General features: G+C 39.9%; 2 protein-coding genes across 2 annotated transcripts in view; one reads left to right on the top strand and one right to left on the bottom strand.

Annotated features, from left to right (window-relative positions):
* slc49a4 (solute carrier family 49 member 4) overlaps positions 1-6753 on the bottom strand; it is a 45021-nt gene extending 38268 nt beyond the window's left edge. The window contains exons 1-2 of the mRNA XM_003454901.5: positions 6420-6753; positions 1639-1732 (exon numbers count right to left, since the gene is read on the bottom strand). Coding sequence (XP_003454949.1) covers positions 1639-1732; positions 6420-6714 — 389 coding nt within the window. The 5' untranslated portion in view covers positions 6715-6753. The remainder of the gene's footprint in view (positions 1-1638; positions 1733-6419) is intronic.
* A 168-nt stretch (positions 6754-6921) lies between these two features.
* On the top strand, positions 6922-23709 carry hspbap1 (hspb associated protein 1). Its single transcript, XM_003454877.4, has 8 exons — positions 6922-7058; positions 8813-9026; positions 11054-11244; positions 12861-12997; positions 15142-15313; positions 17410-17493; positions 17891-18001; positions 22566-23709. Exons 2-8 carry the CDS (start codon positions 8828-8830, stop codon positions 23157-23159), a joined length of 1488 nt encoding a protein of 495 aa, XP_003454925.1. The 5' UTR covers positions 6922-7058; positions 8813-8827; the 3' UTR covers positions 23160-23709.
* The last annotated feature ends 95 nt before the right edge of the window (positions 23710-23804 follow it).

Raw genomic sequence — 23804 nt, 5'->3', positions numbered from 1 at the left:
TAAGCTTTTGGGTCACACAGTAATCTATCAAAGGTCAGTTTCCCAGATAAGACATCTGCCCACATCTGCACATGGCCCAAATGTATTGCATCTTTCTTTTAAGAGGACTTTGGCTACTCCTGATTTAAGGCTTTAGGGTTATTACAAACAGGCTGGCAAAAATACAAAAACTCAATTTTATAATCATAAATGAAAGTTGCAAAGCTTTATATTTCACTCCAAACTGTAAATACTTTTTTGGGACAGACTATCGCCTGTTGATCGTGATTATATCAGTTCTTCTCCTTGTACACTGCCAGGAGCTTTTCCTGCCTTATTTCTTTCTTTAGGCTGTATCACTATATTAGCAGCTAGGTTTTCTTAGTGCAGCCTCACGAGACAGAAAAAGAGAAACAAATTAATTTATCTGCTCTTTGAAAGCCAAAGCTTATTTTAAAAAGCTCCAACTGCATGAAGTGAAAGTGATATGTGACTTATTCCATGGAAATATAATTCTCTTTATTCATTATAACATACTGCCTCATTGTGAAGCCCAACAGGAATCATTACACAGATTACCACCAAAAATATTCAAGGAAATTAGATTTTTTAAGCCACTGTATAATTGAAATGACCTTCTCTGAGCTCTTACCCTTTCTAAAAATGAGAACACTGAACTCAAGTGAAAATGAGAATGAAAGTGGGAAACAGTTTTCCAGCAACAGCCTGTCAAAATGCTGTCTGATAAGTGAGAAAACTGCCAGCAAAGACACAAAAAGAAGCAAAGCGTCCACACGGTGTTGATCTGTCCTTCACAATCACATCCTCTGCCACATAAATAGTCTCATTGTCTCTCTACGCAGTTACAAATCTGCATATCAAGAATGAAAAAGAAGCACGACCTCAGCTTGAATCAGTACAAATGCATACAGTACAAGACCCTAAAGCCACTTTTGTGCAGACATTCATGATTTATTGACTTTAGTAACTCTCTGATTTTTCCTCTAGTGATATCAAGAGGTTGATAATTATTGTTTGGACCGTTGTGATATGTGACCTTCCATCCCTTCAGTGGAATTTGAAATGTAATTACTTAATTATTCTGTGCAATACTTTTGCTGGTGACCATCTTGGAACATTTAGCAAGCACAAAATTGACGTGACAATAGAAAATTACGGACCTCTGACATCTGTGCATGCCATCTTGATTAAATGTTACTGATTAAATGATTCATATTTCTTCTTAAAGACAAAAAAAAAAAAAAAAAAAAAAAAAAAAAAAAAAAAAAAAAAACTGAATGGAAACAATTATATGAAAAAAGTTTCTAGTTTTTCACGTACTGCCAAATCCCAAATTGTCTAATCTTGTCAAACACATTGCACACATTGGCAAACATCACACATCCCTCAGGGCTAACTTTTCCATGGTCCTAACTTTGGCCAGTAGCACATTTCATTTTCAATGAAACGCTGTGCAAAGCTGGTCCTAAAATGATTATGGCACTCACTCAGAAAATTTGCCTAAACTGAGTTATGGAGACTATAGAACCTGTATAACTGCAGTGCAGCTCGTGAGTCACTTTGCACCGCCTTTCCAAAATCTTTCAAATAAGCATCGCACCACCATCTGCTACCTTAATATTTACACGGGCTTCTTACCATCGTCTCAAAGGCTGGCCTGTCAGTGGGATACTTCTTAGAGCTGCTCCTAGCACCATGAAGAGGGTAGAGACGAGCAGGGATAATCGCAAACCTGGAATACACAACACACTGTATCAACACCGACGTGTAAGAAAAAGTAGAGACAGTAGTGAACATGGTAGAGATTCCTCAACTTTTGCTACTACACAGGATTATTTCTGTTCTTATTGAATTAGTTATCAAACAATAAAAAGAAAAAAGTAAAAACAAAATCCAATTTCCTGGAGCTAGAAGAGACTATAAAATAAATAGATAATAAGCATAGAATTATAACAGAGGAAAGCAGCAAATTAACACATTTTAAAATCTGGAAGAAATATTTTACATAATTACCTTGACCAATGAGATTATGTTTTTGATAGTTTTGTGTCAGTCTGACAGCACGAAAAGTTATGAATGAATACTGATAAAACTCTGAAGGGGTGTAGAGGGGGGTCAGGAAGTACTGCATGAAGATTAAAACATCCTGTCACTGCTGACCTCGCCTTCAAGATCAAAGTTCAAAGTGATAATAATGCTACATAGAGCTACTTAAAACCATGTTTCTTACTGCCTTTGTTTGTATGAGGAGCATTTAAGAATTGATGCTGATATATGGGGATTAGGGCTGTGCCATATCATACCGTTCACGGTAATACCAGTATAATGTTAGGCAATGATAAGAAAATGAAATATCGGGATAGAAAATGGGTAAAATGCGCATGCGCAGTGCCTTGTTTTCATACGCACATGGCAGAAAAAGCATGGCGGCGAAGGAGAATGACAAGTGCGAAAGCGGATCGACGAATGAAAGATCTAAAAATGGTGCAACTTCAGTGGTGTGGAACTGGTTTGGCTTTCATCCCTCAGATACACACCAAAGCACATTTTTTGGTAGAGCATGCAAGTGCATGCACATAAAAAACAGCTGCTTGTTTAAGTGAAAATACATTGATGGGGTTTTTTTTGCACTAATAAAGTTGTGGAGTTGTAAAGTATTTTGTCTCACGTCAATTATATCGTCAGTTATATTGTTATCGCAAATTTTCAAATATATCTTGATAAATATTTTTGGCCATATTGCCCTGCCCTAATGGGGATTCTAAAGATACACATTATTATAGTTTGCAGCCAACATTACATTTCTCATCTGCCTTTCAAGTTGACAACATGACCCAAAAATCTGTTACAGCTTTAACAAAAGTATTGCCAAGAGAAAGACTGAGCTGCCTGGGAACTGTTTCTTTCACCATTAACTCAAGTCTCATTTCCCAGTTTCATCCACATGACAGCCATTTAGAGAATTATGTGCACTTCCCCATTTTTTTCTGCATGTGAACTACCATTTCTGAACGTTTGATTGACAGGTTCAACTAAATGACTGCTGTGGAAAGAGGATCTCTCTCTCTCTCTCTCTCTCTCTCTCTCTCTCTATATATATCTATATCTATATATCTATATCTATATATCTAAATCTATATATCTATATATCTATATATATATATATATCTCTCCATCTCTATCTCTATCTCTATCTCTGCCTGAATACCTCAGGCAGCAGAAACCCAAGAAAGAGGAGGAAGGCGAGGAACCATCATGGAAGGACAGGCCCCTGCACGGTATGTACCACCGGCAGATAGAGGAGGTGGCTGATATCCAGAAATCCTACCAGTGGCTGGACAAAGCTGGACTGAAAGACAGCACAGAGGCACTAATCATGGCAGCACAAGAACAAGCTCTGAGTACAAGATCCATAGAGGCTGGGGTCTATCACACCAGGCAAGACCCCAGGTGCAGGCTGTGTAAAGATGCCCCAGAGACAATCCAGCACATAACAGCAGGGTGCAAGATGCTAGCAGGCAAGGCATACATGGAACGCCATAACCAAGTGGCCGGCATAGTGTACAGGAACATCTGTGCCGAGTATAACCTGGAAGTCCCAAGGTCAAAATGGGAGATGCCCCCAAGGGTGATGGAGAATGACCGAGCTAAGATCCTGTGGGACTTCCAGATGCAGACGGACAAAATGGTGGTGGCTAACCAACCGGACATAGTGGTGGTAGACAAACAGAAGAAGACGGCTGTAGTGATCGATGTAGCGGTTCCGAATGACAGCAATATCAGGAAGAAGGAACACGAGAAGCTGGAGAAATACCAAGGGCTCAGAGAAGAGCTCGAGAGGATGTGGAGGGTGAAGGTAACGGTGGTCCCCGTGGTAATCGGAGCACTAGGTGCGGTGACTCCCAAGCTAGGCGAGTGGCTCCAGCAGATCCCGGGAACAACATCGGAGATCTCTGTCCAGAAGAGCGCAGTCCTGGGAACAGCTAAGATACTGCGCAGGACCCTCAAGCTCCCAGGCCTCTGGTAGAGGACCCGAGCTTGAAGGATAAACCGCCCGCAGGGGCGTGCTGGGTGTTTTTTTTATCTCTATATCTATCTATCTATCTATATGTATATATATGTCACAACATACTAATAAGGCCTAATGGCGTGTGCAGCATGAGACTTCAATAGCAACAAGCACTTTGGTGAATACTGGGTTCTGTCACAACCTCTACTGTATTTTAATATCAATCATGAATACAGACTTTACTGATACAAGTGCAGTTATGAATTCTGCTTATCAGTCAGAATATTTATCAATTCCGTTATTGACCCCTGATCGACTTTCTTTGTAGAAAAAAATAGGACTGTTCAAAATTTGAGCATCAAAGCAAAATAAACAGCAAGACTGTATGCAACTCACGTACAAGAGCTTCACTGCCATGAGTTGGACAAGTTTACAATATACACGTCTCATAAAACCATTCTGAGCAGTATCAACGAAAGAAAAAGAGAAGCTTGAATGATTCCAATAAACTGGAAAGCTTCCCCACTTCATATCATATAAGCTGATGCTATATTGACTTCCTACTATAATGGCACCTTCATAGACACAGAGGCAGAGAAGCAGTTGTAGTTCTACATTAAGGTTACATAGAAATAGCTGTCTTTGCAAGGTTTGCCAACTAGAATTAGTTGCAGCAGGTAATCCAAAAATTATTATGTTAATATTTGCTAAATTGTTTCTACCAAAGCGTAAACAAAAAAGGCAAATATTTGCCGGTTCCAGCTTTTCCCAATATGCGATTTTTATGTTTTTGTCATTTATAATTCATGCTCCTCAATTGTTCATCAGTACTTATGAGTGGAAAAACAAAACATTCATAATGTTTCTCTTGAGAAGGTTTTAGCTGTACTTAGCAGCTCTCTAAATGAATGCATGCACAACTGTGACCACATTTCCAGTAAATGAAAGAAAAAGCCAGCAACATATTTTAGAGAAATGCTGAAGGCCATCTGCCGTAAATGAGACCTGCAAGTTTACAGCTGCATACTTCAATGCACAGTATGCATCTATGTGCTCAAAATGACATGAAGGGCAAGTTAATGGGAGACTGATTACCACAACTGCTGCTGAAAATCTATAGTTATTTCCATACATTTAGATATTCATTTTAACAGTGTCCTTGTCCCTACTGGCACCATGAGATGGTATATGCAGCCCATTCAATTTGCACAGGTAGTCCAGCTACCTGTCTCATGAGTGAGGAGATACCAGGGGAGGGCTGGTACATAGTAGCAGTTGAACAGGCCCATTCAAGGCTTTGACACAGCAGCAAGAGTGTATGTGCAAGTTCGTGCAAAAAGGAACTGGAAGAGCATTGCCAAAGCCCTACAACATGACCGCCAATGGGATTACTCATGTGCGTGTTTCTAACCAAACCCTCAAAATCAGACTCCATATGAGTATCATGAGGTGCCCAGTGTGCTTTAGTGGGACCTGTGCTCACAGAACAAAACCATGCTCAATTTAAATGAGAGGAAAACAGGCAGGTCTGCCACTGGTGCCCAGTTTTCCCAAAGGGAAACCAAGTACTTTCTCTACAGACAAGTTGGATTAGATCTAAGCATATCACAACCTTTGCGAGTCATATAGGTCTTTTTGCAAGGGCACACCATGGTTGACACTACTTAACTCAGATGCAGGCATGACTGCAAAGTTTTTTTTGTAAGGTCTGAGTGGAATCTACACCAGGAAGAATTTACAAAAAGTTACTGAAAGAAGCAGATACCATTATCCAGTTGCCTACAATTAAATTAGGCAACAAAAACACCAAAAACTCCTAATTGTTAATGTGATCGTGATCACAAGGTGAGTTAAGCAACTTCTTGGCAAGATTCTGCTTGTGTTTCCAACATGGACCAACAGTCTGGTCAGTGTTGTTAGTGCCTTGTTACTGTTTTTGTCATCTGACAACCAGCGTGGTCATTACAAACTTCTACAGTCAGGTGATGCAGAGGAACTGGTTTGGTAAAGCGCACGCAAGAGGGCTACTTTCATTCTTTCTAAGAAACACTGCTTTTACATTGGCTTTTGAACCTGAAAATAAAGTTTTTAAAAAGAAATTAAGACTTGCTTGTCCCATATAAGCACTTTTTTCCCCACCTCCCATGTTTCCAACTCATCTGTGTGTCTTACTGGGCACACACAACCCATTTTAAACAATGAATGAATACTATAGGGTCTCTTAAACACTGCATTATATCAGAGTAAATATATTCTCCGATAGCACAAGGTCAAACAAATGATAACAGAAGTATTCGAAACCTAAAACAAAATACGCCATTAAGTTTCATCGCTGTAGATTTTGGTAGGGTGAAAAATCACGAGGTCAGCCACAATCATCGTTGAGGTGTGCCACATTAAAAGAACTCACCTTTTTTATCCATTAACCACATAAACAGCAACCAAGGGACGAAGCCAACCGGGCCCCACAGCACCAAAATCGCGATGTCAGACTTGGTAAAGCCGTAAGCGTGAGCGGCTGAGTTCTGTATGGGACCCCAGAAGTTCCACACCATTCCCTGCATCAGTGCCAGCAGGGAAAACAGGGTCAGAACCAGCCATCTTCTCCCATACACTCTGCTGTTTACCGGATTACTGTTCGTCTCCACATGAGAAGGAACAAGAAGCGGCTCCCTCTCGGCCTCGGTGCTCGAACCGGCACCCATATTAACCTCCCGTTTGTCAGGTTAGTTAAAAATTCCGGTTTTAACGACGGTACAGCAACGAGAAACTACCTCGGCCACACAAACAAAAACAGCCGATAGCGTCTAATGTTTGCTTTAACTGCGCATGTCAAACCGGAAATAGTTGCGGGTTTCGGAAACTGTTCCTATGTAGTGGCCATTTCGGCTCGTCTGGTGCATTAGTGTAAGCGGGCTTTTTGTAGTATCGCAAGAGCCCAAATGGAGCAGATTCACAGCGATGTGTTATAAACGTAATTGGAAGGCGTACGCTGTCATGTGAGCTTTGTTTACTTCCGCCCGAACCTCGTCTACACGTGTAGTGAAAGGTGAGTCCTGGTGTTTTTTCCAAGGATCCTGGTATTTCTTCGAAGCTAGTTTCCTAGCATCTTTCTACAGTGGAAATAGAGAAAATATGTACACAAAGATGAAACCTAGCTAACCTTGCTATCTCATTACTTCACAGCAGACGTTTTAAGTTGTCTGGGAAAATCCCAGGTGTTCCTAATATCATTAATAATGGCCTTGGTCTTTTCCAGCTCACCTGTAATTAATTATATATTTCACACTTTTACTTGTTGAATCAAACGCCACCTTAGCGCTGTCTGTCCGTTTATAAAGCGTCTTTTCGAGCCGAGGCGTTATTTCTTTCCTCTGAGTTGTTTGATAGTTTTTCAGGAAGTTGCTCATTTCTGTCGTGTAACGCTAGTTAGCCACATTTAGTCAAGTGGGAAATATCAGTGATACCAAATCTTATTATAATTATTTGACCAACTACGAGTTGAATAAGTGCTTTACAGAACATAATATACCTAAGAGTATCCGGAAGTAGAAAATAGTACCAATCTGGATCCAAGTTGTTTAAAAAGTTGGTTACAAAGCGCGAGCATCAAAGTTTCACTGATATCCAATTACCCATTAAATTCTAAATAGGAAATCCCCACTGTCCTGTGGTAGATAAATGCCATCTGATCTGATAGGTGATAAAACTTCTTGATTTGCTAACAAATAATATTTTATTGCTGTTTTTCTGCCAAAAAATGTACATACACTCCAAGGTCACGTCATCAGTTACACCTTGCCAGTACTGGGTTTGACCCCCCTTTCCAGTCAGAGTTGCCTTAATTCCTAGAGGTATATATTCAACCATAGCCTGGGAACCTTTCTTGGAGATTTTGGTCCATGTTGACATAACATCACACATTCGCTGCAGATTTACCAGCTGCACGTCCATTATATGAATCTCCTGTTCCATCAGATCCCAAAGGTGCTCAGCTGGATTTAAATCTGGTGACTGTGGAAGCTATTTCAAGTCACTGCCATGTTAAATAAACCAGTTTGAACTTTGTGGTATAGTGTGTTATCCTGGAAACAGCCATCAGAAGATTCACACACTGTGATCACAAAGGAATCGACATGATCAGCAACAAAAATCAGTTAGGCTGTTGCATTTAAGCAGTTCTGAGCTGGTATTAAGAGGTCCAAAGTGTGTCATGAAAATAGCTCCTACACCTTTATACCACCATCAGTCTGAACGGTTGGTACAAGGCACAATGGATCCATGCTGTTTATGGCAAATCTTGACCCCACCATCTGAATGCCTCGGCAGAAATCAAAACACATTAGACCAGGCAACATATTTCCAGTGTTCTGTTGTCCAATTTTGGTGAGCCCATGCACATCATAGCCTCATTACAGTTCTGGTGCTCGGTTTGAACATCAGCGCGTTGTTTTGATTGTCTCTACATACACTGACTTGCTGATATGGTAATGGCTTATTATTATACTATATTATATTATATCATATTTTATTCCGGCACAGTTGAAGCACCCACAATTTCTTTGTACCTGTACAATGACAATAAAGGACTATTCTGTTCTATTATTGTGTGAATGCTGTGATGCATTCACACTATTGAGTTTTCTTTTATTGAGTTTTCTTTCAGCACACATTAAAAGCTTTGTAGTTTTATTCACTATTTTAACATAGAAGATAAGGAACATGGCTTGTAGGCACTGACTAATAATAAAACATCGTTTTTAATCAGCTTTATGTTCATCGTGTGTTTCATCCTACTGTCAGTGTGTACCAAAGGCTATGGCTGGCACCACTGAGATTAATAAACCCTTCAGCCCAGAGGAGACCCGGAGGATTATGCATCATTTGCAGCAGCCCGCAGTTTTCCTGAACATGACCTGCGACTGGCCTGTTCTCAACTGGACAGCAGAGCATCTGTCAAGCTGTCTTGGTGACAAACTCATCCGATTCCGACTTGGGAGAAAAGAGAAGACAAAAGGTAAGTAATTCAATGTGTTGAATTAATTTATCTGTAATTACTCACCTGGATTAAACATTCACAATGAAATTTATATGACCAAAAAGATGAAATTCAGTTCCCACAAGCACTCCTATCGGGCTTAAGCTGTTTTATTAGATATTGCATATTTATTAAGCTGTAATAACAAATTTTTAAAGTAATATCTTAAAGGAAAACTCAGCTGTTGCTGCATTTAGCTGTTACAAATCTGGGGCTGTCTCGTTTTTTTCCTCTCTAATGGATTTCGATGATTTCAGATGCTGTAACTAAAATTCAGTTTTTGAACACAAAATGAAAGAAGACAAAAAAATACAAGACCTGTTAAAATACAAGGTTGTGATTATGTATTTCTATTGAGAAATAACTGATCACAATAAACTGAGGGTTTTTTTAGTTCCTAGTGTTGTGTGAGCTTATGGAAACTTGTATAGCATTTCAAACAATTTCCAATAAATGAAAATTTATATATTGACATAATCTAATAAAGGATAGCAGGCTGTTTAACGATGTGATTTATAATGTCTCACAGATGGAAAAACACACTGAGGGTCTTTGTTTTTGAGCATCTGCTGTATTTTGCCCTCAGTGTGGCTCTGTAACGGCTACGGTAATGATTCTTTCTCTGATAAATGACAGAGAGTATGCCCTCTGATAAAAGCTGGCTAATTAGATTTCTAAATCATCTTTTTTTTTAATAGCTGCAACAGCTTACAGGTTGGGCATTTCTCATCATGCATTCTAAATGTCATCACTCAACCACAGACACACCTTGTTTATGAAAAAAAAGAAATAATAAATCACTACAACTGATTCATTTTTCCTTTTGAAGTGGGTTAAAAAAATCATGTCTGAAAAGTGCTGTGGTTCTGGTAAATGAAACACAGTTTTCTTAACAGTCTTGTGAAAACAAGTTTCATTAAGACTCAATGCAGTCCTGTGAAAAACTAAGTCTACCCCAAATTTAGTAGCGCATAACCACATTCAGCAGCAATGACTTAAAGTAATTGTTTTCTATATGATTTTTTTTTTTTTTTAGGCTTTCAAATTATTGTGGAGCAGTTTTGTCCCACTCTTCTTTACATTTGGCATTTGTTTATGCACAGCTCTCTTAAGGTCCCACCACAGCATTTCAGTTGAGTTGAGGTCTGGACTTTGGACTATTACAGCATCTTAACTTGTTTTGTTTTTCAACCTGGGATCATTGTCCTGCTGGATTGTCCAATATCAGCAGACCTTTAGCTGTTGGACAGTTGGCTTTCTTCTAGAAAATCTCCCAAACAATCCGTATTTGTTCCACGTGTTTCTAATTCTACTGAACTTTAGCATGCTGACTGAGGTCTGTCTGGGATGTGACTCTTGGTGGGGGGGTTTTACCCATCAGGCATAAAAGGCTGATTGGGTATTGAGTGGGTGGCGTTGACATGCAACTTTGTAAACACAATAACTCGAGATTGAGGGGACATAGGATTTTCAAATTGATACCATAAATCCACCGACTAAAAATCTCTGACAACTTTGAATCTTGGTGGTCGAGTTTTTTTTGGGTTTTTTTAAAATTTCTGTATTTTTTTTTTTTTTTTTTTTAATCTTTTGTTTGCGATAACCCGAGGAAGATGTCACCTAGGATTTAAAAATTGATACAATAGGTGCAGGAGGATTACTGGGAGTTTGAGGGATCCCACTGGCAGCTGTCAGTATTTGTGCAGTTTCTCTGAGTGTTGCAGTCTTACCTTGTGGGAAATTTGTCAGGACATTCACTCCTGGGAAGATTGCGCCATTGCGTTAACACACACCTGAATGTTCCAGACCAGCAGCCTGTCAAAAATCCTACTTTATGGAGGTAATTACACTTGATAATCATCAGTTAAGCTGCTGTTCTGTGGCTACATATCTACTTAAACCAAAGTTGGTCACCGGTAGTTTAGATCAGCTGAACTGTTTCACTAAAACTGTACAAAACCTTTAACTAATTACTGTCTTGTCTGTGTTTACTGTTATTTTCTCAGCTCCGGCTCCTCTTTTCGAGACCCAGTGTTCCTACGTGGAGGCCAGTGTAGCTCAGTTTCTCAGCTGGACTCAGGGTCAGTCTGGAACAGACGTGGGGCCTTTTTCTGAATACTCCTACTCAGAGTATTGGGCTTATGCTGACTACAAATATATTGCCATGCTGTTTCAAGATCAGCCTTTCATGTTTGAGGTAACCATCCTGCTGCATGCATGTTGACATGTAACATAAGTTAAACAGTCCAGCTGAAATCTGGCATCAGTGTTTGCACAAGTTTACAAGTTTACTGCTAATGTTAATGATATCTGAGATATTTCATTGCCATTGAAACTAAAGGGCACTGACAAAGACTTTTGGTCAGGTTATTTTATTAGGTTAAATATCCAAAATAGGAAGATAAAGGCTAATTAAACTTAACTAAAATTTGAGGCTTCCGTGCTTGAAAAAATATTGCAGGGATCCATTTTTCACTATACTGATTGCACTCCAAAAAATTCCTTATTTTAAGTATTGGAGTTTTTTAGTTAAATAATTTTTTCTAAGCATGTAGGCCGCTGAAATATTGAAAACACAACATTTGACCTCATGTATCTGGCTACCAGAACATTAAGAGAACCAGGAGTTGCTCCCAGGGAGTCACAGCATAATTTTTTTATTAGTCTGACTCAGAGCTTGCTTTCTAATATATCCCAGCGGTGGTGGATGGGCTGTGTTCAGACAAGCCACTTAGTGTGAAGCGGGCATGCAGGGACACTGCCAGCTACACACATTGGAAAAAAATCTTCTTCCTTAGCTCACACCTTCGGTCCATTCCTTCTTAAACAAAACGGACACACTGACCAAATGTTATGTATTGAACAAAAGAAGCACAACAAATAGTAAAAGAGCTCAGATTTACTTGTGTTTTCATTGTATTGATGCTGAAGCCTTAAAATTTCTATAGCACATGTAGAAGACTGCATATCTATGACCAAAAGTTTGACATCATATACAGTCTAAGCATTATGCATTTTATTTACAATAATAATAATAAAGGTTTAATTTAAAATGTTTCATACTGTAAGCTTCTTATCCCTTTGTAAGAAACTGAAATTAACAAGCGATTCAAATGAAAGAGTCAAAATAACTCTTTTTCATTCTATTCTTATATTGTTTCCCTTTGTTTTGACATTTTCAATTAAAATGTCAAGCTTTTGTGATGGCAGCTTTATACTAGCTATTCTCATCATCTGGCCGGTAAAGACATAAAAGTGCCATCCTTTCTTGAGCCACTGCCGCAAATTTATTTCATTTTTATCTTGGTGATAAATTTTTATTGGGCATCCACCTCCAATTATTACCTCCTGACATTCATGCCTTTGAGACAGACAGACATGGGCTTTTTGCAGGATAAATGGTGCTGGCAAAAAGGCTGCCTGAAGGCTAGATTGACCAGACTGTCAAAGCTTACAGCTGCCTGCATGTATGGTAATGACTTCATTATTCAGGATGCCGGTGTGATTGCTACACCTTTGTGTCCTGACGGCACATGATTGACAGAGTAGTTTTCCTTGAAAGATGACAAATGCTGTTGCTTGGTTTCTCTACTCAGGGACCTCCATTGGTCACTTATAATAGGCCCTGTCATTGTAGCTGATGAGGCTGGGTTACATCTGTGAGCCTATAGGAGAGTGGTGACAGTTCTCGTTTCCATGTCACGTTATTAAAGAAAGCACCAAAACCGTAATCTAAAAGTCGTAAACAGTCGTTTATACACGCAGCATTTTGGATTGATACATGGCGTTCGAATGTGTGTGTGTGTGTTGCAGCATGTAAAATGGTCCGAGTTTGGTTTTGAGGGGCGTAATGGGAGAGAGAGCACCTTATGGATTGGCACAGAGGGAGCCAACACGCCATGCCACCTGGACTCTTACGGCTGTAACCTTGTACTGCAGGTACAAGGACGGTAAGATGAATCGCTACCTGTGTTGATGCTTCCTGTGCTCCTCAGTAACCAGACGATAAGATAAATGCAAACATACGAACAACATGAGACTGGAAAAACAAAATTGGGTTATATGAGGTGGTTTAAATGGTACTTGAACTCTTTTTTTTTTTTCTTTTTTTTTTCTGCAGCCAAAAGTGACGTGATATCCTGAAGTGCCTTGTTATCAGCTAACAGGATCAAGCTGCGTTCATAAACCCCATGATCGTTATGTGCACAGAGACCTGCTCATTACTGCTAAGTGAAACAGGCATCAACAGCACTAAATGGCTGAGTGGTCTCAGGAATTGTTTATTGATAGGAATTGGCAGAGGTGAACAAATCTTTCAGTCAGAGTAGCCATGCCTCCAACGTTCCATAGAGACAAAAAAAACAAGCGTTTTGGTTTTTGGGGGGTTTTTGCTTTGGGTTTTTTCAGCTGCTAGGTTACATATCTACATAAATGTGGTTATGTACATACATATTCGTGTTCCTGTGCTTACAACTCTCAAGATTTATTTATTCTAATAATAATTCTTCAATTTTAATCGCACAAATTACACGTATGCAGCGAAACTTGATCGAGTTCTCCGCGAAGAGTGCAGTTTTTTAGTCTAATTGATGAATGTCTCCTTTTTTGTGTTTAAAAATCCTACATTTAAAAATGTGGATCTATTTTCTAATGGGCCTGTCTGAAATGGAACTCCTGTTTGTCATTGTTTTATTGTCTCTTACGTTTGACAGCGTTGCTTCAACTTGCATCAAAGGTTTTGATTATGTTGCAAAAATGTTTCACAGAACAGGTTGGGTAAAACTAGGGTGTAAGTATGAGTAACTGTGAGTCATGCAAATAGTTTGGTATTCTGTACTGTGATGCTAGCCCAAAAAGTGTTGCAATGCGAGATAGACTCACTGTCTGGGTCTATAGTCGAGTTTAACACCAGTCAAACATTTATTTTATCGACACATTTCTCGTTACAAAGAGACAAGCGCGTTCATTTTCTAATTGGGTGACAGAAAAAGTTTGCAGTGAGAGGCACTCACTGTCAGGTGTGAAATAAAAAGTGACACTGTCCTGTCATACCTGTGCACTTAATGGGGAGAAGCTGCAGCTGAGCAGTGAGAAGTTTCAGGATTTCATAAAACCACGTCTGTGTTTCACCCCTCTGGTGGTTGTGGAAGTTTTCTGCCTGTTAAGCACTTAGGTCTTCTGCAACACTGGAGGTGCAGAGTACTGTAAATGCTGACACGGAGTGCGAGTTGTCCTCTGCCCTCTGAAAAAGAGTTGATTTGTCACAGAGCTTGCTAGAGAGGGTGGGAAATGAAGACAGAGGGTGAGACGCTTTATGGGGTTCTGTGAGTCAAGAAATATAAGGGAGCAGGTCTTCCTTATCTCGCTGCACTGTTCTTCCAGAGAGCAACGGTTATATCTCACCGCTTGTAATTGGGTCTTGAGTTCTTTTATTTGGTATTGATCTCTAATGGAATGAAATCCAGCTCGAGCAGTCCTTTGACACCGCTGATCTTTAAAAAATAAAATAGCGTTGATTGATTTCATGACATTTGTGTGAGTGGTAGGTCATAGCACCGGAAAACAATCATGGCAGTGGAGTACTTTAAAAAAAAGAAATGAATGTAGTTTAATTTTCATGTTAGAGAAAATGGAGTTGTTTCACAGCGATGGATTTGTAGCTGGTCGTGTCAGCTTTTGTTGTCTCCCAGAATAAGACAGGTTTTAAAGCTCTCTTTAATTAACAGATATTGGATATCTGGATCTTTACAGCAATATCGTTTTATTTTTTTATTATTGTTCACTGTAGCGCAAAGTAATTGATATTAAAAATATTTCTTCCTCTTTTAATGATTATCATTTTTTCTGCTAAATTTACAGTATATCTATGTTAATATCTGTTAGCAGTTTTTAATATTGCTAACTTTTTATCAGTGTTTTATTTGCAGGCTTGGAAAGCTGAATAGATGGTCAACCTCAATTTACAGCTTAAAAGGTCATCGATTAACACCCCATGACTGACCAGACAAAAGAGTTCATTTCTAGCATTAATCTTTGAGAATTCTTCTAATCTAAAGTCATATTTAACCGTTCTGTTGATGTGTCCTATATGCAGGAAGCGCTGGCACCTCTTTCCCCCGGAGGATACAGCTAAGCTTTACCCAACTAGAATCCCCTACGAAGAGTCCAGTGTCTTCAGCCAGGTGGCTGTTCTTCATCCTGACCTGAGGAGATTCCCTGCCTTCCACGGTGCCAGTGAACACATCGTCACTCTACAGCCAGGACAGGTCAGGAATTCTGATGAGCTCATGTCTATAGAGATCTCTGACCAATATTTTTCTATATTTTCTTTTTTTTTTGTAAAGTAATCAATAAAGTAAATAAGCAATAATCATCAGTGTTGAGAGAGCGCATTCAAGATGCTTATAAACCCATGACAAACACATTAATAAGAAGAATACAAAAGTACTGTTTAGACTTAGTCTCTGTATAATTTATACCTAACGGTGAGCTGACACCTCTTTGTTTGGATTAAATCAGTTGCATTTTTTCAGACTATAGAAAAACCAGAGTGATTTAGTAAAGTCTGAAGTTATGCAATGCTGTGGCTCTACATTTATATGATGAAGTGCTCGTGACACAGAAGCAGTAACCATAAAATATAACTTTATTGGTCCTTAAGCAGTGAACATGTGAAGGAAGACTGAACAGTGAGATTTATTTGTCTTGGTGTCCTTCATAAAAGCTTGAAGCAAGGCAACGGTCGTGACTTGTGTCCCAATTAAAGTCAGGCATCCACAGTTATACTGGATCACCTTCAACATACTGTTGTTCCTATAGTGATGAAAGCGAAAGGTTAAGCAGCGTTATCGCTCTTGATATAACTGGGTCAAGTCCAGGCCAATAGGCCTGATAAATCAGTCAGGTTGGTGTCATGTGCTCAGCCAAAGATACCACTGAGGTTTTGTGGAATCCAAATTTGGCTTTCATGATGGTAATTTTAACACTTGTCCTCCTTTGATTATAAATAATTGTGAAGGTGCTCCTGCGTGAAGGTCATCCTTTTTCACCTTGTTTCAGAAAAAAAAACAGTCAATATGGACACAGAGTAATTATCCAGTTGTCTGTTTTCACTATCTGCTTGTCCTGGAGCTCACATAGCTTACTAAATACCCTCCCATCCGCAACAAAAAGCCAAGCTGTCGGCTAACTCTGTCAGTTAGTTGTGAAGTGATTTATAGGTCAGGGTCAGAGCTCACCCTTGTGTTTTATTGTTTAATAGTGAAATAAATTGCAACAGTGCAGCACGGTGGCGTGGTGGTCAACACTGTTGCTTCATGGCAAGAAGGTCTTGAGTTCAACTCCACCACCTATCTGTTTGGAGTTTGCATGTTGTCCCCGTGTTTGCATGCTCTTGGTACTCTGGCTTCCTCCTACAGTCCAAAGACGGGTTAATTGATTCTAAATTGCCCACTGGGGTTGCTTGTCTCTCGGTGTTAGCCTTGTGATAGACTGACGACCTGTCCAGGGTGTACCCCGCCTCTCGCCCTATGACAGCTGGGATAGGCTCCAGCCCCCCTGCGACCCTGTAAAGGATAAGTGGAAGAGAATAGATGGATCTCATTCTGAGCAAAACATCTTAAATTGAATTTCTCAGAATCATCTTATCTGCAAACATTCTGACGGTAGTCAGTCTGGCAGTCAGAGACAGTTGAATATAGAAATTTGGTTTCTTAGCTATTAAAAGTGCCTCAGTGTTTATTTACTAAATGAAGTGACTTTAATGTAGTCACTCAGTCACACAGTAAGCACTTGTATGTAGGAGGGGAAGAATCACCTTAATCCCAGTCAAGCTGGTTGTCATTTGTCTTCTTGAGTCTTCTGCAGCTGTTCACTTTAATAACCTTGACCTCTTCCAGTCAGTGTTGCAGCAAGCTTTGGCCTGACCTTTTATATACAGCTGACAGCTCTGAGTTTATGTTTATGCTTCAAAGAAAACCTAGAAATGCTTCAACTGTTGAGACAGAATGAATAGTTTGAGTATCTATCACAGTCTCCTCAAAGATGGCTCCACCTCTGCAAATCAAATTAGAAGACGGCTCATTTCTCTTCTCCTGTCAGGCAGCAGGCCACAGACGAATCAAGACTGCTGTGGAGGCCGGGGAATCAATAAGCATTCTTTCTTTTTCTTTTTTTTTTAACAGACCCATTGTATGAATGGATGAACGATTAACAGCAGAGGGGGAAAGGTTTATGCTGCCATCTAGTGGATATGTGCAGTCATGTATTTCCTCGTATTTAGGAAGATGAAAGAAAGAGTGGGAGCTGTCGTTGACCTTGCCATTACTGATAAGTTTGTGAAGACTTTATCTTCTTTGCACAGGTGCTCTATGTCCCCAGGCACTGGTGGCATTATGTAGAGTCAGTGGATCCTATCACCGTCAGTGTCAACTCCTGGATTGAGCTGGTAAGCAGCCTCATATCTTTTCATCCTGAGCTCACCAAAAACGCCCCAAAATGACACAATATCATATATATTCCAAACATTTCAGAGTAGATGGCAAGTAATTATCCCGACGATGTTGATTCATGTTGTATTAAGTCCTCTCAGATTAAGGCTCCTCTCATTTTTGAGTAATGTACAGGACCAGCAGTAAAGTGTTTCCTGTCATTATGATGAGTGTATGTATATGAAGAGGCATAAAAAAGGCTCCCTGCTGCAAGACAAATGTTTATTCGGAGGTTTGCCCCACTCTAGTTGTTTTCTGCCAAGGTCACAGACACCACAAACTATTTCTTCTTATCAGTGATTGGTAACCATCTTGATCATGTGTGTTCTTTCTCTGCTCTCTGCTTCTACACAGGAAGTGGATGACATCGCCAGAGTTGGTGAGGCTTTAACTAAGACGGTTGTCTGTGCCATTAAAAGTGCTCGAAGTGATGACAACACTGACAACTGGCTCAACCCCACCGAGGTAACGAGTAATTACTCTTTGATATTAATTACTGTGTCAGTTTAAAAGCTGTCTTCTTACACCTACTGCTGGCTTGTGTAGATCCCCTGACAGTATCATATTCTGATCAAGTGCAAAGAAATGCAGGTTTTTGTTGCTTTTTCACAAAATGAAAATGAAACGCTTCACTGCTTCATTCACTGTTCTTTGTTGCTGTGTGGGGAAGTATTTAGAGAGCAATAGTGTGTGTCAAAGGGCAAAGTAGGAATCCAGATTTGGATGCTCCTCAGTGGGTCCCTTTTATCCATGATGATTTTATGGCTGTTGACCTTCAATTGAACTACAGGCAGATGATGATATAACCTGACCCTTTATCTTCCACAGTGAGATGTTCTCTTATCTCTCTTTAGCTTTGGGGGGTAGGGGTTTGCTGACCTGCTTTGTTTCCAATTGCCCCTTAGAAGGAAGGGTCACCGCAAATCAATATAGAATCGCTCTCAGTAATGATCTTCATCCTGTGATAAAATGCTCTCATTCTGCGGGCACTAGTTTCTTCCAGGATGACACTGTCTGCAGTTAAAGGGAACAAAAGGCTGATTAATAGTTTGAATATAAAATTTGATTATAATTAAATGATAACCAGGTTGAGTCAACACATCTCAACCTAGTTGAAAGCCAATGAGATTTTTTGGAATAGCGCCCTCCATCAAATAACCAGATGACAGAATATCTACCAGGGGGGTTGTGACCTTACAGCCTTCGAGTAGAGTCTCGCACACTTGCCTTGAAGTTCTTATTAAGGGATTTCATGGCTTTCTTTTATTTTCCACTCATCCATATATGTGTCCATCTTCTTCCACTTATCTGGGGCTGGGTCACGGGGGCAGCAGCCTAAGTAGAGAAGCCCCAACCTCCCCCTCCCTTCTCCTGTCACTCGTGAACAAGACCCTGAGATACTTAAACTCCTCCACTTGGGGCAGGAACTCATCCCTGACCCAGAGTGGGCACTCCACCCTTTTCTGGCTGAGGACCATGGCGTCAGATTTGGAGGTGCTGATTCTCCTTCCCACCGCTTCACACAGATGATCTGATGATAATCAGCCGTGGCAAATAGAAAGTACAGCCTCTGTCAGTTTTAAGTTTTTATGTATGAGAAAATAATAAAAATGATCTGGTTCTTAACAAGGCTTGGGTAAATACAAAGACATATTACACTGTCTTTAACGAAAACTAAGCCAAAAAATAGATACATTACTGCTTCCGTTGGAAGTAGCAGCCAGGTACTGCTAATTAAATGCACTGATCATCATTTTGGAAGTTTGCTGGTCTGGGGTGTTCAGGTGTGTAATAACACAATGATGGGGATGAATGACATGATCTGAGAGTGAGATGAGAAGCAATTGTTGACCAACTTTCCATCAGTCCGGGAAGGATTATAAGGTAATTTCCACACACTGTGAAGTCCACTCTGCACTGACAGATTATTCACAAGTAGAAAACATTTAACACAGCTGCCAGTCTTTCCAGGAGTGGACGTCCCAGCAAATTCACCCGGAGGTCATATTGTGCAATTCTCAGAAACAGCAATAAGCCCAGGAGCTCCATCTCAGACTCTACGGGCCTCAGTTAGCAAGTTAAATGTTAAAGTTCCTGTCAGTGCAATTTGGAAAAGACTGAGCAAGTATGGCTTTTTTGGGAGTGTTGCCAGAAGGAAGACTCTTCTCTCCATCTACAAAAGAATGGCTGAAAAGAAAAGAATCACGATCGAGTCAAAGTCCAGACCTCAACCCAATTGAAATGCTGCGGTGGGACCTTTAGAGAGCTGTGCATAGAAAAAAAATGCCCACAGTCCTCAATGAACTGAAGCAACATTGTAAAGAGGAGTGGGCCAAGATTCCTCAAATTCCTCCATTTTTCCTGTTTTGACTTTTGGTGAGAGAGAGACCAAAAAAGTCATACAGAAAATGATCACTTCAAACTATTGCTGCTAAAAGTGGGTGTAGAAGCTACTGCATCATGGAGTATACTCAGTATTTTATGCACTGCTTTTGCATAGTTTTTGTTAAATTTGTATAATGATACAATGTTGTGTATTGCTGTTCATCTGAGGTTGTATTTACCTAATTTTATGATCTGATAATAACTAGTTAATGTTTTATTATGTCCTGATATGTAAGACCATAGAATTAGGTGTACTTTGTTTTTACCATGACTGTATCCTGGCCAGTGTTGTGATAATGACGTTGTCAGGCAACCTGCAGAGAGTCAAGCATATAGTGAAGTGAAGCTATAGCCACACACAAAACCTCCTGGAAAATCAAAGATTTTCATTTTTTGGTTAAGACGGAGGCAGGTTAGCTGTTTCCCAGTGTTCAATCATCTTGCTAAGCTAAGCATTTGCTGGCTTATAGCTTTATGTGGTACAGACATGAGATTAATATCAGACTTCTCAAACAAAGGGCAGTTACACTTTGTCTCAGAACATTTATTGAATAGCAAACGATTACAGATGAAGTTCTTCTAGTCCTTGATTAAGTATTTTTGTTATGCTGAATCAACACTGTTAATGGAGACCGTATGTTTATCTTTGGTGAAGTACGAAAAGTCCTTCTTTGTATTGCATTAGTGATTTGAAATGTAACTGACTTCTGCATGAATGTATCCAGGCCTCCGCGAACTTGCTGACACACTGGTTTGACTTTGTTAGATTACTAACCAATTGCACCTCCCACACCTTCTTATTTCTCTGCTTATCAGTAGGTTCAGCCCGGCAGCTTGTCCCACTTACAGACTAAATTCATGTCACTTACCGTATGTCATTTTCTATGCAGATACAGTATGAGCTGCCGTGTCATAATGTAAGGAGAGCTGAAAGCCTCTCAGTTGCATAAGTTCATAGGCATTGAACTTAAACCCCTGTTAAAGTACCTTCTCAGAGCTGCTATAAAATGTTTTATTATGATATTCTAAAAGAGTATTTTTTTCACAGTTGTCCTTTTAGAGACAGCCATGTAAGTTGTAATAAGAGCTGTGAAGGACGTCTCTACTTTAAACACATAAGGTAGTTATGCTTACATAACTTCAGGACCAATTACGCAGTATTTTTAGTCTAGTTCAACTGTTTGCACACCCAGTTTCATATTGTTATCATAATAGACTATGATAATATTCTCCCTGATGACCTTTCATGGACTTTGAAACTGACTTTGAAGGATTAAAAACAAACAGCGGGGTAGCAGTGATCTGTACGGGGGATAATTACGATGCTGTGATGGATTGATTCTGAGTACTTGTGCTTGAAGTCAGGTAGAGCAGTTCAGCTAAAGTCTTTCTTGTGGCAACAAAAGTAGTGCTTCAGGTAATTTTTTTTTAAAGGCTTTTTGCATATTGATTAGCTAAGAAGGGATATAGTCTCCCACCTACAAGGAGAGTCACAGATGCCTTCACTCCGCCAGTTTAAACCTATATTTCCATTTTCCAGAAACTGGAACAATACAGTATTATATATTAATGTGCACAAATTTAGACTAAGAAAAGGAAGACCTAGGTGAAGAAATGCCTCTTGTGTAGGAAAAGTCATGGTTCTTTGAGGAGCTCCCACCACATTTATGTTCCATCTGATTTCCAGGAAAGGGGGGAAAATTGCCTGATAATGTCCTTTTAATGCTTTAGGCCAGGTAGAATTCCTGGAGGCAGGTTTAGTGAAAATTATACAGATTCTTCTTCTTCATAAGGCTTTAAATGATGAATGCTAATTCCTTTGTAGATATGGAGATTGCAGTGGATGTAGTGGGCCCTGGGGTTCCAGTCAGTTGCCGCCATTTAGTTGGTCTAATCTTGCAGAAATGGCTTTGTGTGAGCTGTAATGCACTATGTGGTTCGATTGCCAGGCCTCCTTGACCTCACACTTCCCTGACCCTTTGTCTTGAAGGAGAGCTGATGTGTGGCATCCTGGAGTCAGTTGTCTCCTCTCTGTTTGTGTTGGTTGCATGTCCAGTGTGGCTGGTTTGTTCCTACAAAAGTAAAGAAGTAGAAGTGCACTCTGAGAAATGTAGTGGGAAGACTGCTCTCTAGGTTCTGCCTGGTAGATTTTGTATAACCTTGCTGAGTTGGAAACAAACGGCACCGAAAAACAACACAATTACTTCCCTGCACATTAATAAAAATCTATGTACAAAGGTTTCCCCAAAATTTATAAGCAAATTAACTGCCTCTGCAAGATGGGCTTTTTCTGGAAATATACAAAGTATTAAACATATTAAACAAACTCTAAAGCCTCTGTGACTTGAATTTTAATTTAAGTACAGCTTCTTGTAAATGATTCTAATGGCAGTTCTTGTTTGGAGAACCTTGTAAGCATTAAATGGATTTATAATGCAGTTTTATTAGACCATCTAAGTGTCATTCCAGGCATGCATTGATTTTGTTTTTTTTCTTTATTGCTTTGCCTGAATCTGCTTAGCAGATTGCGCTTAATTAAAATTCAGGCAGTTCATCTTGTAATCTTAAAGGCTGTACACACTGTTTATCTCTTGGCAGCTGTCTCCAGCTTTCATCCCTCTCCGTTTTTGTTTTGTTTTTATAGGAAGATGTAACATCCCATAATGAAAATATGCAGTATCTGAACCTGGCGGTGAGAGCTTGGGCTCAGAAACAAAGGAGTTCCTGCCACAGCAAACTGAGCCCGGAGTTCGGAGACACCTGTCGAGTCAAGCGGGACTCGGGTGGGCAAATCAAGAAAAATAGTGATCGGGTTAGGAATAGTGCACCCTTCAGTATTCCCTACGGACCACATCTCATCTCTGTACGCTGTCAGCAAGAACTGAGGAGGATGACCCCCGAAGATGTAGAGGTCAACTCTTCCAGGAACAGTGCAGTCAGATCTCAAGAGGACTGCACTGTCAGCTCAGATCCAGCACAGACAACCAAGTTTGCAGCTGCTGTCAGACTCGATCAGAGAACACATGAATGTAACGCTGGTTCAACTCGGTGTAGAAAATGTGACTGTGCAGATGGGACATCAAAGAACTTGTCAGAGGATTATAAGGCATCAATGCATACAACAATAACCACTAACGACTTGTTAGACTGCCTGGTGCATCCAGACATCATCACCCGCGTCGCTGAGCTGCTACTAGAAAAGCACACAGGAAGTGATACGACCACCTGCTCATCCTAGTTTTGATATTTGCTTATCAGGTGCAAAATGAACATTGGGTTTGTTGTGAACCACGATTTTTTTTTACCCAGAAATTGGCCCTCCAAGCTACAAGTCATGCTTTGGCATCATTAAGTAAGATGCCTTACTTTTATTTCTTCTCTCATTTGTCACTCTGGATCCTCTTGGCGTGAACCACAGATGCAGGAAATCACAGCCAAAAGTCATTCTAGTGCTGCAAGTGACAGTCTAACATATCCTTGTTTTGTTTTCCTGCACATGCTAATCCTTTTTGGTTCTTCCAAACTAGGAAAAATGGCCACTGGAATCAATTTAGTATGCTAAACGACCAAATAATTCAAGATAATATTCCAGGGATACAAACATTTGTGCAGAAAACAATGTTTCACAATGTCAGTTAGTAAGGAGGGATCATCATTGACCAGCCAAAAAGGACTCCTTGTAATAGTTTTGTGATTGATGAAAGCTGTGTAAGAAGTGATAAATGAAATGTTTGAGTAGTCTGCTGTATGTGTGCGGATAATAAATGTAATATTCCCACTTTGCCTAATTGAATTCCCTGTACTTGGTTTGTCCTACATGGGGATATTTCACACATCTAAACTTGGAGCTTTTGTCACATTATGGTGCAAAATTGTTGCAGTT

This window comes from Oreochromis niloticus, linkage group LG16, assembly GCF_001858045.2.
Source record: "Oreochromis niloticus isolate F11D_XX linkage group LG16, O_niloticus_UMD_NMBU, whole genome shotgun sequence".
Taxonomy (NCBI): domain Eukaryota; kingdom Metazoa; phylum Chordata; class Actinopteri; order Cichliformes; family Cichlidae; genus Oreochromis; species Oreochromis niloticus.
Note: the sequence above shows the minus strand (reverse complement) of the source record. Positions and strands in the feature narration are given on the sequence as shown.